Source organism: Oryctolagus cuniculus, chromosome 8, assembly GCF_051225735.1.
Source record: "Oryctolagus cuniculus isolate XC-2025 breed Fujian yellow rabbit chromosome 8, ASM5122573v1, whole genome shotgun sequence".
Lineage (NCBI taxonomy): Eukaryota > Metazoa > Chordata > Mammalia > Lagomorpha > Leporidae > Oryctolagus > Oryctolagus cuniculus.
In genome coordinates, this window is record NC_142874.1 from 14,762,127 (window position 1) to 14,779,833 (window position 17,707).

At 42.2% G+C, this 17,707-nt stretch overlaps 1 protein-coding gene across 25 annotated transcripts in view; it reads right to left on the minus strand.

The window, feature by feature from the left end:
• Positions 1 to 909: 909 nt before the first annotated feature.
• The window catches only part of LOC103346935 (rho GTPase-activating protein 20), an 84,362-nt gene continuing 67,564 nt past the window's right edge, over positions 910 to 17,707 (minus strand). For 11 of the 25 annotated variants that reach the window (XM_089301963.1, XM_089301961.1, XM_089301958.1 and 8 more), the window contains 6 exons: positions 15,557 to 15,736; positions 11,615 to 11,751; positions 10,227 to 10,388; positions 6,370 to 6,476; positions 5,384 to 5,579; positions 4,040 to 5,043 (listed from right to left, as the gene is read on the minus strand). In XM_089301963.1, coding sequence (XP_089158089.1) covers positions 4,777 to 5,043; positions 5,384 to 5,579; positions 6,370 to 6,476; positions 10,227 to 10,388; positions 11,615 to 11,751; positions 15,557 to 15,736 — 1,049 coding nt within the window. In that variant the 3' untranslated portion in view covers positions 4,040 to 4,776. The other 14 variants (XM_089301972.1, XM_089301973.1, XM_089301974.1 and 11 more) reach the window with 12 other exon arrangements.

Genomic DNA, 17,707 nt, shown 5'->3' on the forward strand with positions numbered 1-17,707 from the left:
AGAGAGACAAAGTTGACCTCCCCCTTGTCCTACTGGCAAGCCTTGATGATTCCAGTGATTATGGAACCAATTCCTGTGACTCTATACAGATGGGCCCTTCCTCAGGTCATTTCTGTGCTAAGAATTGCCCTTCCCCTTTCAGAAAAATAAGAGGATAGGCATAGATGAAATGAAAAGATCCAGTAATTAGGGAAATGGCCAGTATCCCGGTGAGAGCCAAGGAAAATGTGCCACTTTGCTAACCCACTGTCTTGGCATAGAGACAACAAGGGTGACTCACTCTCTAGGCATTTTATCCCTCCTGCACAGCAAAAGACGACTTCAATCCAAGTTAGGAAAGTTGCTCAACCATTTCGGCAAGTTAGTTCTTGAGGAGGTTTCAAGGAATTTTAGGAAAGATGGGATAAAATCCTCAAAAACCCTGACAACTGTTATTTTCAGTAACTCAGAAGACAGAGGACAAATGACATAGGTGGGCTCATTCCATGCTTAGTCTTGGTCTCCTTGCCCAGTGAAGGAAGTGTTTATGCCAGTCACACTCCCAGACACTGGGTCCAATTCTCAGGTAGATTTTATTTAATCCATTGAAGAAAAATCTACAGTTGTCTTGGGATAACTTTGGAAAACAGACCCTATGAGAGGTCAAGGCAACGATTTAACACCCCAGCATCAGGCAATCATCATGGAGATTTCCTTGAGGTTTCTGAGACCTCGTGAAGGAAAGGAGAGGGAAATACATATCATGAGTACAAGATGCAAAGACGGAATTCTTTTGGAGCTAAACAAAAGATTTTCTAAATTCATTGCAGATATATTATTTTTATTTGAGTAGCACTAGTCTACCAAACTTTGGAGTTACGATTTGAGGTAGCAAACGTGTGAGGATACAGAAAATGAACGTCTCGGCAAATTGAGTGCTGATTTGGTGTACGATTGTGAAGCAGTCATGATTCCAGCAGAAGCAAATGGTTGTCTCAGTGTTTGTGCCTCATCAGCAATTTTCTTTCAAGGGAATCTGCCCTTCCAAGGCAGAAACTGAAGATGTCAAGCTAGTTAGGAAACACACATTCAAACATTTGTGAAAAAGAAGCTCTTAATGTCACATTAAAAGATGGGCAGAGAACATAAAATGAAATCCTAAGTAATTCTGCTAACTGAACACATCCAGTGTTCAGAATGCAGAGGTCAAAAGACAGATGTGGGCCCTGGCCAGCTCGGGCTTGGCATTATTTGCCAGTAGACGATTTTGTTCAGTCACCACATCTTACACTGTGCCACACTCCAAGTGAAGTGTGAACTTTCATGTTGAAGGAAAAACAAAACCTATCATAGTACATTTTCCAACAGCAGACCCTTCTCAACATCAGATAACTGGTAATGAAGTTATTCTGAATCCAAATACGATACAAGCACATGAAAGGAGATACATGCAAACATGCATTATGGGAAAATGCTGTGTGAACTTCCTTTTGCTCAAGAAAAAAAGATTCCTATTCTAAATTCTCTTACATGTTTCCTGTTTGTCCTTGGATATCATTTTGAACTGTAATTTTCCTTCCAGAAAATATAAGCACAAGAAAAATAAAGGCAAACGGCATAGTCAGTGTTCCCGTGGAAGCCAAGTCAAGAAAAATATGAAGTCAAAACCATTGCCTTAGTTTGGTAGTCACACTGGTCATTCTCTAGCAAGAGAGTTATTAATGGAGGAGTTCAATTCCAGTTAGGAAAATTATACATTTTGGCAAGTTGGTTTGTAGCAGGTGTTCAAGGCAGTGCAAGGAAGATTCAAGTACATGCTTAGGAACCACACCAATTGTTCTCTTCAGTAACTCAGAAGACAAGGTTCAGAAGGCACGCACAGGCCAATCTGAAACTCGGGCCTAGCCTTTTTGCCAAGTGGAGGGTTTGGGTCAGTCACATTCTTTGACATTGGATCCGATTCTCGTGTTGGTTTTATTGATTCCACTGTGGAAAAATCTAAAGCTGTCTTAGAATATGTTCAGAAAACAGACTCATCTCAGTGTAAGATACAAGTAAAATCAACTCTGAAATCTCAACTTCATGTACTCATAAAGGGGATTTTCCTGAGGTTTCAGAGACCTCATGAAGAAAAGAAAAAGAAAACGTACTGGGGGCAGCCAAAATAGCTCAGTTGGGAGAGTGTTAGACTGAAGAAAAGGAAAATAGATACGATGAGAACCCACTGCACAAATTGAATCATTTTTTAGAATTGTTACTAATATAAAGAGAACAGATTTCGTGTATTTCACAGCTACAGTTCTAAGAAGAGAATCATAATTCCCCCCTCCCCCTCTCACTCTCTCAACCCCCTCTTTTCTTCCCTACTTTTCCTTTAAGTTTTACAAAGAAAAGCTTTCAGTCCACTCTATAGTCACAGGCTTAATTTATCACTAACCATATATTCAACAAGTAACAAAGTCGGAAGACTACAGTTCCACACAAGTATACACAAGGCCTAAGAAGAGCAATCATATCACAAAGTATCCATTTTATTCCTAAGTATTTTTTGTATTCTACATCACCTGCCACACAGCAGAGAAAATAAATATATTTGTCTTTTAGGGACTGGCTTGTATCATTAGGCTTAATGGTCCCCACTTGTATCCATTTCTATACAAAAGACAGGATTTCATTCTTTTCTTTTTATGGCTGAGGAGTATTCCACAGTGTGTATATACCACATTTTCTTAATTCCATTATCAGTTGATGGATATCTGGGTTGACTCCACATCTTAGCTGTTGTGAATTCAGCTGCAATAAACATGGGGGTACAGATGACACTTCACATGCTGATTTCATTTTCTTTGGGTTCATTCCCAGGAGTGGAATGGATCAGTCATATGGTAGATCTATTTTCAGATTTCTGAGGAATCTCCATACTGTCTTCCATAATGGTTCTACTAGTTTACATTCCCACAAGCAGTGGGTTAGGGTACCTTTTCCCCACATCATCACCAGCATTGATTGCTTTTTGAGTTTTGGATGATAGCCATCTAACTGGGCTGAAGTGAAAAATCATTGTGGCTTTGATTTGCATCTCCCTGCAGACTAGTGATCCTGAGCATCTGTTCACCTGTCTATTGGCCATTTCAATATTTTGAGCAGGAAAATTCCTTTCTAAATTCATTTCAGGTGTTTTATTTTTATTTAAATTCCACTTATATACAAAACATGAGAATTACTTTAAGAGGCGCAAAAAGGATAAGGACAGAAATACTGAAAATCTATCTTGAAAATCAATGATTGAATTTTGCAACTGTGAGACAGTTACAGAATAACTGGATTCAAAACGTTTGTCTTAGGGTAGGTGCCTCGTGGGCAATTTTCTACCAAGGAATTCTATCCTTCCAGGAAAGAAACTGAAGATTTCAAGCACATCGATAACAAGGCGCAAACCTTTTATAAACTATCCTTTGGCGTTAGGTGAAAGGAATTTTAGGGACATTTAAAGGAAGCACGCTCTTGGTACTCTTCAGTAACTCAGATTGCGAGGACAGAAGACGCAGGTGGTCCCTTTACAAGCTCAAGCTTGACTTCTTTTTCCTTTGGAAAGTTCTGGCCAGACACCATACCTTTAATGGGTTCAGACTCCGGTGACAGTGTCATCTTTTCCATTGACGAGAAAACAAAAGTAGTGTTAGTCTATTTTCAGTCACTTTTCAGTATCTGATTGCAGGAGAAGAATTTGTTTGGAATGTAAATATCATTTGCTCCCAATGTGGGTTTCTTTAAGTTCTGAGACATCATCAAACTAAGTATATCAAAGTATGTCTCTGAGAAAATGATGCCCAAGTTGAATACTCATTGTGAATCAAACCAATTCTTGTTTTGAATTGAAAGTTTGAGGTTTAATCCTTGAAATCATTTAAATGAAGAATCTTGTACTTTGGAAAAGGACCCATTAGTTTTCCACAGGGAGCCAAGGATAGAATAACATCATTGACTCATATTGGAGATTGTCTTGCAGTTTCTGAGACATCATGAAGACAAGTTTATGAAAGAACAATTAATGAAAAAATGATTTATAGATGTACTACTTTCTTGAGCAAAACAAATCCCTATCTTTCATTTATTCTAAGGTTTTTATTTTTAACTTTGAGTACTATTTATGTACACAACATACAAAGGTGACACGTTGGTACATGAAGGCACCAAATTTGGAACACTGGCAAGAAGCCTCTATGACATGAGGTCTTTTCTGTTCATCCCTAACACTATTCCCTTTCAAAGGGTTTCAAAGAGCACTGGGACTTGGGATGTGTCAGCTACCACAGAGTACCAAGCCTCGCCGATGCTTCAACAGGAACACACTGATTATATGGGAGAGAGTAACTCAGAAGTGTATGTGGAAATGCATTTCAAAGAATGAACTTGTCTATGCACACACTGTTTCTAGTTGTATCATAAATACCTATAATGAAAAAGTGTGCATTCATCTGAATATGTTTAGCAGCGAAGTCACATACTACTTTAAGTCCACGTTTCCTCAGCACATGAGGCACTCTCATTTGTAAGGGCTACACTTACATTTGGTTAGAAAATGGTTCCATAGACTAGATCAACACACGATCTCTCTGATGCACACATCATTTGCAAGAGTGGCGTGGTAAGTCAAGTACATCATCTTATCTGTGCTTTGGTCTCAGGACACCATAAAACCTCCTGATCTGTGCTACCCTTGTGAAGACAGAGCAGGTGGAGTCATGGGAGGGGTGGCATTACTCTTGGGGTTAGCCCTGAGCTACAGGACATCACTCAAGCTTCTCCTGTGACACCTGGCAGGCTTGCGGTCTGGTTCTTAGCAAAGGAGTGAAATTCTCCCAGAGAACCTGGCACGCTGGCCCTAAGATCCCACCTCAGGGAACTCTCACCTGGGCTGGCAGCACTCTGCCCCGCAGTGGCGATGACTTGCCGGGTACTCTCTCCAATGTTTCTTTTGGATTTCATACAGCTCTTCTTAGACTTCTGGTCAACTGCAAATATTCTGGGATAACTTGCAATCAGAAACTCCACGAGGGAAAGCTGTGACACAAAAGGATGAACATGGGGTGCTCTTTTCCACTTGGCCTATTTAGGAGTCACAAGTCCTATGTGAACCGTGAACATCACAAAAATGTGAAATTCTGGATTCTAACAAAAATTTGCACTTGACAGTAACACATACGAACCAGTTTTATCTCATAAATGACAGTTACACTTCCAAGAATACTATGTAACTTGTCCAAAAACATTTCTCATTAGAAGACCAACATATTTTGTGGCCTAGTTGAATGGCTAATATTTTGATATCACTCGCTTCTTTGGCAAGAATGCAAATCCTGACTTTCACTTTTCCAACACAAACAAACAGGGTACTCATTACCTTTCTCCTTATTTCATCTTCGAGGGCTGGGCTTCTTGAAGTAGATCGCCAGACACACAGAAGGCTCGGGGTGATGCACAAAGCTAACTTTGATGTAGTCATCTGATTGTATGATGCATTACATGAGATTGCATATAATGATGAAAACAAGTGTCTTATGAGAGCTGTGTTAGTTCTGGGCAGATGGGCTAAAAGCCTAAACACAAAAAAATGCAGTCTTATAGCAAGTCATTTTCCTCAGGAATTTGTAGATAAAAAAAAGGAAATACAGTAGTTTTAATGCCATTGACATAATCCAATGAAAATACAGACAAAAGGAGCTGTAAGTCTTAAAAAAAATTCCTATGATTTTTTTGCTGAAATCACAATGTGTTTTCATTTGGGATAACTTTGTAAATATCTAATTGAACACAGGTATATTAAAAACAGATGTTGTGTTACAGAATGTTCTCAGGTGAGAGCTTACTGAGGAAATTCAACAGCAATTAATTGAAAGCATTGCCCTTCTTTGAAAGGTAATAGTACAAGAATGCTGCCTCAAGACAAGAGTCTAAAGCAGTGATGGAACAAACACATCCCGGGCATGAATACATACAAAAGCGCTTGACTGACTTCAATTCTATAAGCACACACAGAGATCTGCACTTAGTTGCTTCTGACAATATGACGGTCAGACCAGTGGTCACCTGTTCTTGTAGCATGTCTCTGACACCAGCAGACTTCCTCCCCACCAATGTCATACATTCAGAATGTGTACAATATCAACAACTCCATAATAACATTTGGGGAGAAATAAGAACTCAATGACAATGGTAGAGTCTACATGTCTTCTGATTCTGGCTGTGGTGTGTGGGACTACAAGAACCCTCTTCACAATGTGCACTCTTCTAGTGGTTCATGCTCGAGAGCAGAAAATCTTTTTCTCAGACTATGTCGGTTGCCTTCTGAGGCATGTCTGGAATGCAGTACCAATTATATAGAATCACCTCTGGATGTCTCTGGCCTCCTCGTCATTCCCTTTATCAAGAACATCCAGCCACTGATCATAGAGGTCGGTTGAAAAGAGAGTGCCAGGAAAGGCTCGAAGACACTCCTTATAGAGATTAAAAAAGAAGTTATATCAATTTGTTGGCAAATATAGACTTGAGAAATTACAAAGAAAACATTTAATTGCAATATTTCATTTAATCTCCGCTTTTTCTCTAGACGTTCAAACTGTGACCTCCATAGAGTTTGGCCTCTAATTCCCACCATTGTGTACATGCAGAAACGGGTGCTTCCATTTCTTCTGACTTACTCTAGAGGTGTACACAGTCTGAGAAGTTTTGGAAGGGAAGAAAAACCTCATCTTATTGTCTCAATCATCTTTTGGAGGGTAGTTATTATGGCATAGTGGATTAATCTGCTGCCAGGGATGCCATCAACTCTTATCAGAGGGTCACTTCAATTCCTGGCTGCTCTACTTCTGATCCAGCACATTGCTAAAGTGCCCGAGAAAGCAGTGGGTAACTGCCCAAGTACTTGGGGCTCTGCCCTACTTCAGAGACCTGAAACAAGTTTTCGGTTCTGGCTTCAGGTTGGCCCAGCCCAACCTGGGCCACTCAGAAAACATGTGGAAGATTGACATCTCTGTATGAGCATGTGTGTGTGTTTGTGTCATTGTAAGCTTATTTATTTATGTAAAAGATGGAGTTGAAACACACACACACAGAGGGAGAGAGGGAGAGAGGGAGAGAGGAGAGAGAGAAAGAAACAGAGAGACAGTGAGGGAAACAGAGACAGAGAGGAATCTTCCATACACGAATTTACTCTGCAAATGTCCACATTGAATCCGGAAGCCAGGAACTCCACCCAGCTCTGCTATGTGAGTGGCAGGGACCACAGTATTTGGGCCATCTTTGGCTGCCTTCCCATGTCCATTCGTGGTAAGTTCATCCAGAACCAAGCAGCTGGGACTCAAATCAGTGCACATACAGGTTGTCTGTGTTGCAGGTAGTAGGTAAATGCACTGCGCTACATTGCCAGACCCATACGTGTCTCTCTCTTTCACTCTGCCATTCAAATATATAAAACAAATCTATATAGTCTTCTTTGCCTATATTTTAGCAAAATAGTACAAACTGACAAATCTGCTTATGGGTCATCCTAAATCATATTATGCACTGTGGACATGTAAACATACATACTTCACATTTTGATTTCAGACTAATCCTTTTAAGTCTTAGCAGCAAAGGTTCCGAACCAAATGAACTAAATATACACACATGTACTCACAGAAAATAGGAAGTAAGGACTGGACATTTTGACTATGTCTGTTCCCTGGGGCAAAATACTCTCCTAATAGCCTCATTCTACTTTCCTTTTCACTAGCTCATTGATCAACTCTTTACAAATATAACCAGAAGATGGTGGGATTTATATTTCCAGTTCATATCCCCTTGCTAGCTTTCTTTCCACTGGTCTCACTATATGGCCCATGACACTTTTCAATAGCAGTGAGTGTAGGAAATGCCTCTCAGTAAGTGTTGTGTTCATAATCCAGACATTGCTCACTCATTCTAGTAGTTCTTGAGTAGTCATTTATGTCATATCCAGTTTGGACTACTGGGGATAGAACAGTGAAGAAAACGGACAAAATCCAAGCCCTCTTATACCCTGACTATGTCACTGGCGTCCAATACTCTCCCACTGTAGTTACAGCCTTTGACTGTTTCCCAAGGAGTATGTCCAGTATGTGTGGAGCTCTGAATGATGGGGAAGTCTGGGATGGCTCAGGAGCAGCTTTGTCTGCTGGGTACTTACTTCCATGCACGTGGGGTATGTGTCCTCTCTTGGCTTTCCCTGTGCTGCAGGATGACTAGACGGGGCATGTTGTGGAAGTCACACTGTGAGCCAAGGAGATCATGTGAAGACGATTTGCTGTTGCACCTCTGCTTCTAGGGAGCTCAATGGCAAATCCAACTCCATGACTGTATTTATGTTTAGCCTGGACCAACTCTCCAGGTGATTCCCATGGTATTTATCAAAAATCAGACTCCAAAGTCCTCAGAGGGGTAACCACTATATCTTGTTGAAAAATGACATCAACTTCATGTACAACAGAAACAACACAAACATGTGACTGTCTAACCTAGTGTATATTTTTATGATCTGAGTGATGTACGTGTGGGCCCGGAAGTCATTACAGAAGTGTAACCATTTAACATGTGGCCAAGCATTGATGGAGGGTAAGGAAAGAGCAAGTGTACTGAGCGTTTCAAAGAATGTAAGGATATTTTTTGTAGTGATTACGGCATTGCCAGATTTTTGTTTCACAGCTGCTGAAATGACCAACAATTCAATTTTCCCTTACAGAAATGTACCTGGATACTTGTGATTTTACCATACAATTTTGAAATACATGTGTATTTTGCATCACCTTGGATTTTAGAATTCTTTGCTCAGGGATGGCACTGTTTCGCAGCAGGTTAACGCCTTGGCCTGAAGTGCCAGAATCCCATATGGTATGGGTGCCGGTTCAAGGCCCGGCTGCTCCTCTTCCGGCCAGGTTCTCTGCTATGGCCTGGGAAAGCAGTGGAAGATGGCCCAAGTCCTTGGGCCCCTGCACCCACGTGGGAGACCCAGAGGAGGCTCCTGGCTCCTGGCTTCAGATCGCTGCAGCTCTGGCCATTGCGGCCAATTGGGGAGTGAACCATCGCATGGAGGACTTCTCTCTCTCTCTCTCTCTGCCTCTCCTCTCTCTGTAATTCTGACTTTCAAATAAATAAAAAAAGAGAATTCTGTGCTCAATGGGCAGAGGCACAGAGAGCGAGACACACATGCACATACACGCACACTGTTCATGAATGAGGAAGAGAGACAGAGAGAGATCCTACATAAATGAATGGCTGCAATATCCAGTTCAGACCCTGGTTGAAGCCAAGAGCATCATCCTTGCCTCTCACATGGGAGGCAAGAACCTCAGTACCTTGGCCATCTTCCACTGCCTTCCCAGATGCATTAACAGGATGCTGGATCAGCAGCACAGCAGCCAGGACTTGAATTGGGGCTCTGATATACGACGCCAGCATTCCAACCCCCAGCATACCCTGCTATGCCAAACACAGGCCCAACATTTTAAAACTTCTAACCTAGCTTTGCCTGCTGCAACACTTTCAAAGTCAGATTCACAAGCTGAGCTTTGTGCTGGGGCTCGTTACTATGTAACTATAACTAGGAGTATTGGCTTAAGTACAATGGAAATGAACATAAGATGCCAACAGTAGTCAAAATGAAGGCAGCTCCAAATAGCAGAGTCCTGACACCACGTGTGAAGCAAAGGCATAAGAGACAGGGGAAAGAATGGCAATGAAAAGAATGGAATTTTCTTGGCATTTGTATGTATTTTTAATTCATTTTAAGAGCAATGTTTGCTTATTGTGGAAAACACCTAGAATGGTTTTCAAAATTTCAAATAAAGTTTCTTTGGGAAACTCTGATGTCATTAGGAAGACACTGTCAAATCTGGCAAATGCAGGAGATTTGTACTGGCCAAAATTCTATATGAATAACCAGGGTTTATTTGGAAGATGCTTGGGCAATTATAACTATGCTAGCATAATTCTACATGGAGCATTCAGATGAGGACAGCAAGCATGGAGTCTGAAGACTGGGAAAGCTATCTAACAAGCAGAGTCTGTCCAATGAAGGGAGTAGCTGCCTAGAACCTGGAGTTTCTGATGTGTTTTTCAGTTTCTCAGACGCTTAACTGATTAGGCCTACTGCTCTTCTTGAGATGTCACGAGGAATGAAACCCATCACACAGCTTCCATATTGTGCATAGATGATGCCAGAATCCCCCTACCTTTAACAGTGTTGCTAACACAAGTGGCGATTCATTGCCCCAGTCGCCTCTATCTCCTGTGTTAAATCTTTCCTTTAGGGCTATAAATGACTTTATGTCACCAACTTTTTGAAAAATATTCTCTGTCTTTGGCCCTTTCTGCTTGATAATACGAATCACTTCCTGTGGAAAAGAAAAAGGAAAACTAATTAAAGGACATTTCATATCCACAAGCCCAGAACAAAAGCTAGCCCCCTGTAGAGAAGAGTATGGGAACTGACACAGCAGCAGCTGAAGTGAGGGAAGAAAATTTTGTTCAGTGTCTCTAAATATATGTTCAACCCATCCATCTGATCTGTGTCCACCCACTAAATTGTTTTGAATGCTGGCTTTAACCTAGTTTCCTTTTCAAGGAATGAAACTTGTACACCAAACTTCTCTGCTTCAAGCTTTTAGTGAATCACTCTCTCCTGTTTTACCATGCTGTTCTCATTATTTCCTAGTACTGATGGCCTTTCCCAACTAGGAAAATCTCGTTGCCACACTTGTTGCCAAACTTGTTGACTTTCATGTCCTTCTGCCTCATCTTCATGCCAAGAGGGGAACAGGAGTGTCACAGTCAGGTATCTCCAGGAATCTGTCATCTATTAGGTCCCTTACTTTTCATGAGACCTTGGGCATAGGACATCACCTTACTCATGCTTTCCTTTTATCCATGAATGATGTCACAGTGATGAGGATCCTAGCAACTCCTTCAACTTGTGAATGCTGCAAGGGCTGGGGCACCATCTAGCATGGAACTAACTTGATACATTCCTCCCCACCTCGCAAAAAATGCCCTACATCTAGCATAGTGTATGTAGATGTGCTGGACAATCAATGTGCCAACTCTTAAATGCCCTCCTGGGAAATAACATAGGCCACGTTCTGTGGCTTTCCTCTGACACATTCTCTTATGATAGAAGGATACATAAATGGCAGGTGATCCATCTAATCATCTGAAATACAAACCACGCCCACAGTGAGGGACGTTGAGTTCTAAGTTTGAGTCATCTAGACAAAAAGGAAATGAAGGAACACTTCAAGGAAGAGGCTAAAAGGGGAACATGGGGGGATGTCGACTCCAAGAGATTCAGAAACATTCCTTTTGCTGTGTGTGAGCAGGTGACTGGGTAACATCGCTGAAACCAGCAGAATAAACGGAACGGTTCTTTCTCCTGTTGCCTTTGAAGTAAGACCACGATAACTGAGCTGACTGTTCTTCTTTGAGGTCACATTAAGAAGGCATGTCAGCCAAAGCCAGGGACTGACAAATGATGGCCTCATTTGAAACACTTTTGGATGATGACACCAAGCCCTCAGAACGCTCACTCCTGAGGAGGGCTTCAGAAGATCAAAATGATACCTACCCAGAGTGTGAGGGTCAGGTCCTCAACACCAGACACTCTCAGGAGTGTTGGCACCGAAATAGCAGGAGGGGAGTCCTGGGGCAGGTCATTATGGCTTCTGGTAATGCCCCAGCAAGACAGACAGTTTGTGGGAAAGCCTGAGGAGAAAGTGAGACCATTAGCTGTAGAGGATCATTGACAGATTCTGTTTCCACCCTTTCCATTTGACAGTGACTGTTTCCAGCCTTAGAAAAGACAGAAACTGATCCATTTGTGGTGTACAAGAGCTTACGATCTGAAATTGGCTAGTACCATCCACGTGACGTTCATGAACTTTTCTTCCCAATTTCCTATAAGCTGGCAGTTAGAATCAGGTGTTTAGCCTAATTGTTAAGATGCCCTAGGCTCATATCAGAGCATCTGGACCTGATGTCCATCTTTGGCTCCCAATTCCAGCTTCTTGCAAATGCAGGCCCTCTGAGGCAGTATGCATGGCTAACAAATTTGGGTTCCTACCTCTCACAAGCACAACATGGAATAAGTTCCCAAATTCCAGCTCTAGTCCTGCCTGTCACAAAGGAGACATGATGTAAATACCAGATTCCAGTTCTGTCCCTGGCCCATGGCCACGGCTGACATTTAGGGAGTGAATCAGAGGATAGGAAACTCAACTCAACTCTTCTCTTCTTTTCTTTCTCTCTCTCTCCTTCTCTTGTGCATGTGTGTGATGGTCTCTCAAATCAAACAATCAATTCATCAACCAGAAATGAAATATAAAGACTTGAGGAAGCTGCTCAGGTTCAATTCTGGCAGTGCTACCTACAGTTTTTGCTTTTTATTTTTTTGCATAATGAGACACCTCACATTGAGTTATACACATCCTCTTAAGTATACCCAGTGGAGTCAGGTGTCAGAACTCATTTGAAAAGCGAAAAAATACAGTTGACATTCAAACTAAGTGGAGTCTCATAATCTACTTCATGCTAAGTCACCTTTCCCTATGAGATTTCCTGTTTGGTAGTCTGAATGCCCAACCACCAGCAACTCACTCCCATCAAAGAGATCTGCACTTCATGACACAAGCTCCCTGATATCACTCAACCAGCCTCTACCTCCCTCACTCTTCAGGGTTACAAAGCTTAACCTGTTCCCCAGGTGATTTGATTCCACCTTCTTCACTTGGTTCCCAAATGAGTGGCAGGATCCCGTGGGGCCTTGTTCCTTGTGCCACCCTGCCAAGCTATACAGCCTATATTTTAGCTACCCATCAAGCTCTGCCAGCTGAATGCTGAAGAGGAATTTTCCACAGACAAGAGGATCACCAAGGAAAACATGAGTTTGGAGTATCTACTGCTCAGCTGTGCACGTTTTCTTAAGAAGGCACCTAAACTTTTCTTCTTAAATGACCCATTTATGCTGAATATCATAAAAGGCACCAGAGGAGTCAAGGTGCAGTGTGATAGACAGATGGGTGAAGTTGCCAAAAACAATCTGTTTTTGTTTTTTTGTTTTTTTTTGTTTTTTTTTTTTTTAAGATTAATTTTGACAGAATTACAGAGAGAGGTAGAGACAGAGAAAGGACTTCCATCCACTGGTTCACTCCCCAGATGGCCACAACGGCTAGAGCTATGCTGACCCGAAGCCAGGAGCCAGGAGCTTTTTCTGGGTCTCCCACATGGGTGCAGGGGCCCAAGGACTTGGGTCATCTTCTTCTGCTTTCCCAGGCCATAGCACAGAGCTGGATCGGAAGAGGAGCAGCCGGGACAAGAACTGGTGCCCATATGGGACAGCTGCGCTTCAGGCCAGGGCTTTAACCCGCTGTGCCACAGCACCGGCCCCCTCCCCAAATATCATTCATCAGCCATCTTCTTGGCATTTCTGGGCCCCTGAATGCATCACCATCAGACAAACAAGGGAGGGCAATCCTCATGGTGCTATATCACTGAGGAAGCCAGGATAGGCTCCAAGATGTGCCACTTCATCAGCCAGTCCAGTTACTCAATTCTTTGGACTTTCCTTTGACTCAACTTGTTTAAGAATGATGCTATCTACACCTCATTGCACTAATATAATGTATTACTCAGCATGGCACACAACTCATCACAACCGTGAAGAGAATTACTTTCTTCTGTAATCATTTACAATCAAATGGTGTAAGGGATCCCACACATCAGTTTCCTCACCCTAAAGTAAACTTTATCTCCATTCTCTTTCTGGTTAGTTAGTACTCTCCAGATAGCATGCAGTCACAAAGTAATCCAACACCAAGCATTCAAAATTCCACCTTTTAAAAGGAGACAAGAAAAAAGCAAATGCCATCTCAAATGCAGGAGGCTGCTCATACATACTACCATATCCAACTCTTTGTTTAAAACAGGCAAGAATACATGGTTTAACTCGTGCGCAACCTGGTACACCTAGGACTCACCTGATTTCATTATTTAAAAATCTATTGGGACATAATCCACTACTTAGTTGTCACACAGCTAAGCAATGAAGCATCATGCTCCATACCTTGATACGAATCTATACATCCAGAACATATGGGAACAGAGAGAGATGAGTGCCATTACAATCTTTCTCAAACAAAAATACTTTCGGTGCTTAGCTGAGGCTTTCATAAGGTACATTATTTACTGAGAGCGCATGCTGCTTCTGTGACCAATGGAAACAGCAGCCATTTTCCATGAGACACGTTGCATAATTCAACAAGCTCACTTCAAAAACACTGAGCCTTTCTGACACTCCTGGCGATACTTCTGGTGGTGGCATTCTCTTGCCCAAATGGGGGTTGTGGATGTTTACAAAGTTCAGATTCACAATCTTGCATAGGAGCAACATTTATAGAATATTGCTATATGCTCAAAATTACGACCAAAAACACATTTATAAGCTATATAAATCACAGAATATCCTCACAAGAAAAGTACGAACACCATTCACAGTGGAAATCATTATATTCTTGCCACAATATTTCCCACCTTACTAAAAACTGTTCTTCAGAGAAAGGTCTCTCAAAAGAATATTGACAAGTAGGGAGAGACTGGAAAGCAAAAAGCTGAAACATCCCTCATCGTAACTGTTCAGTCCATGTCTGGTCTAGATATGCATCTGAAGCCAGGAGGAAGTCAGCATGCCGTGGGCATAATGAAGAGATCAATTCAGGAAGCAACCCCCTAGCCACTTCAGCCCAAGCCAGAAGAGATCCAAATTCAATGCCACAGTTTCTCACCATCCTGGAGATCTTCCATATAAGGTAAGTCTAAGGCATGCAGTACATTGATTACTTCCTGCTCTCACTCCAGGTTCAGGGTTACCCTCTGGAATGCTTAGTCTTCATTTCCAGGCCTTCACACATGATGCTCTTCATTGTAAAGATTTATTTGTAATACAGAATAACACACAGAGAAAGACATCTTTCATCACTTTGTTTTTTTCCCAAATGGCCACAACAACCAGGGACAGGGCTGGAGATTAGAACTCCACCTGGGTCTCCCACATGCGAGACAAAGGACCCAGGTATTTGGGTCATTTTCTGCTTCCTTCCCGGGCACATTCTGATAAAGCCAGCGAGCTTCATCCGAACTGGGAGAGCCAGGACTCAAGCCAATGCTCTGATGTGGATTGCAGGATGCAGCTTAACCCACTGTACCATGATGCCAGGCCACAAGAAACTTCTCTCTACAGACACATAAGTTTGTGCATGCATTATTTTATGGAGCAAATGCTCAGGGTATCCAGAGGAGACAAAAGTTCTAATGTAGAAGAACCACCACAATCCTCCTGGAAGTGAGATGGGTTCTGACTTTGAACAGTTTCTCTAAGCCTGGTTCTTGGTGAGTACTGGGTCCCTGTACTTATGCACACCTCCTCCCTCATGGAGAACAGCTCTCTGTCATGAATTTTTTTCTCAGGAATGCATGGATGAGCAGAGAGCAGAACCCTGCTGGAAATTAGACTTACCGCACCGGCGCTGCCTTTTAGCCGTGTGCCTGGGCTTCAACACGAACTGGATCCCTCCATCAGACAAGATCTCCAGAACGGGATCCTCCATGCTCAGGGCGGAGGTGGACTTCCCCGGTTCCTGATTATGAAAGGCAGCTCGATGGTAGCTTGCTTGGATAGCATATGGACACTCATGCCCTAGGCAGAGAAAAATCTCAATACACATCAGGCTGATGGTGACAGGTATGATCAAACATGCCTTGTTGTCAGTGTGGGTACAGCACCGGGGACAGCTCAAGTTCTCCTGGGGCTTCTGCAAGGAAGAGAGCTGTGTCTTGGGAGTGAGCATCAGGTGTGCTCTCTCTGGGGAGGCACTGCATAAAGCAGGCACCCAGGCAGAGGACCTTTCCAATGCAAACAGAAGTAGTAGCCCATTGCCTAGCTTAGAAGACCAAGATCCCTCAGTGCACTGCACACTGATGACTTGTTATTTCCGTTGTAAAGTAGAAGGCCTGCTAAAATCTGCCTTGACTCCAACTAGATTTTTAACGTCCTCATATGAGTAAACATGAGTAAACATCAGTGGTCTGCATTTTTTAAATGATTGGGCCATATATGTCATGAGTTGCTGTAATCTAGAATCTCTCTCCCACGATGTTAGATCATGAAAAGAGACTTCATTTCTCTGTCAGTTTTATAGCCTGTGATTCTCAAGAGCACTGGGGCCATGGTCTGCTGTTACACTTCCCTCCTACTTTGGCCCTCTCGGGAGCCCCTCACAGCTCACTAGCTGAGGGAGTGCTGCAGAGTGTTAAAGACAGTCACAGTGCATGCCATTGTTTGGGTCCAAATCATCCTCCAGAAAAAACATTTTACATAAACAAATGCCATCTACTCAATAAATTCATTTACAGTATTTGATTTGCACACTAACTCTACTGCTATCTTTATTTTAATTTTTTTTTATTTTTTGACAGACGGAGTGGACAGTGAGAGAGAGAGAGAGAGACAGAGAGGAAGGTCTTCCTTTTTGCCATTGGTTCACCCTCCAATGGCCGCCGTGGCCAGCGCGCTGCGGCTGGCGCACCGCACTGATCCGATGGCAGGAGCCAGGTACTTATCCTGGTCTCCCATGGGGTGCGGGGCCCAAGAACTTGGGCCATCCTCCACTGCACTCCCTGGCCACAGCAGAGAGCTGGCCTGGAAGAGGGGCAACCGGGACAGAATCCGGCGCCCTGACCAGGACTAGAACCCGCTGTGCCGGCGCCGCAAGGCGGAGGATTAGCCTAGTGAGCCATGGCGCCGGCCTCTATTGCTATCTTGTTACAAAGATGTCAAAATTAAGGAGAAACATCATAAAATAGGTGGTTGGCTTTTGTCCTCAGATGTATTTAGCAATTCCTGAATTTTGAGACTGACAAAGTACATTCAGAAAGAACAGAAACTTTATTTTCAAATTTTGTAAGTGACTTGAAAACATTATAAATTACACATTAGTTCCTTTACATGACTGTTGAAAGAAGAATAGGAAGATTGCCCAGGTAAGTAATACTGTTTGATTTTCATAGAAATCACCAGCATTATATTACAAAGTCTATGACAAATAGTATGCCTCCCTTCCTTTCCAGGGCTTGTTTCTGTGAGAGACACTGAAACACATGATGATTCATGAATGGTCTCTTCTTTATATAGGTTAATTCAACAACTATTTTAGGAGAAGTATAATGTTTTTATCAACAACCTCAAGATCAAGTGCTAGAAAATTCAACAAAAAGAATGGCTGAACTGTACATGTTTGTTAATCAAAAAACCTTTTAGGAGTTTGAATGTGATTATCTTAATTTTTAATCATGCTCAAATAACTTCTTGACATAATTTCACAATAAATATATATGTGTTTGCAGATGACATGCATGCATGTATACACACACACACACACACACACATACATTCATAAACACAGGGGAACCAGAAACTCCACTAAAAGACTACTGGAACTCATAAGAGAGCTTGGTAAAGTTGCAGGATATAAAATCAATGCAAAAAAGTAATAGACTTTGTGTACCCAGACAATGCCAAGCCTGACAAAGAACTGGTAAGATCAGTCCCATTCACAATAGCTACAAAAATGTCAACACCTTGAAATAAACTGAACCAAGAAGGTGAAAG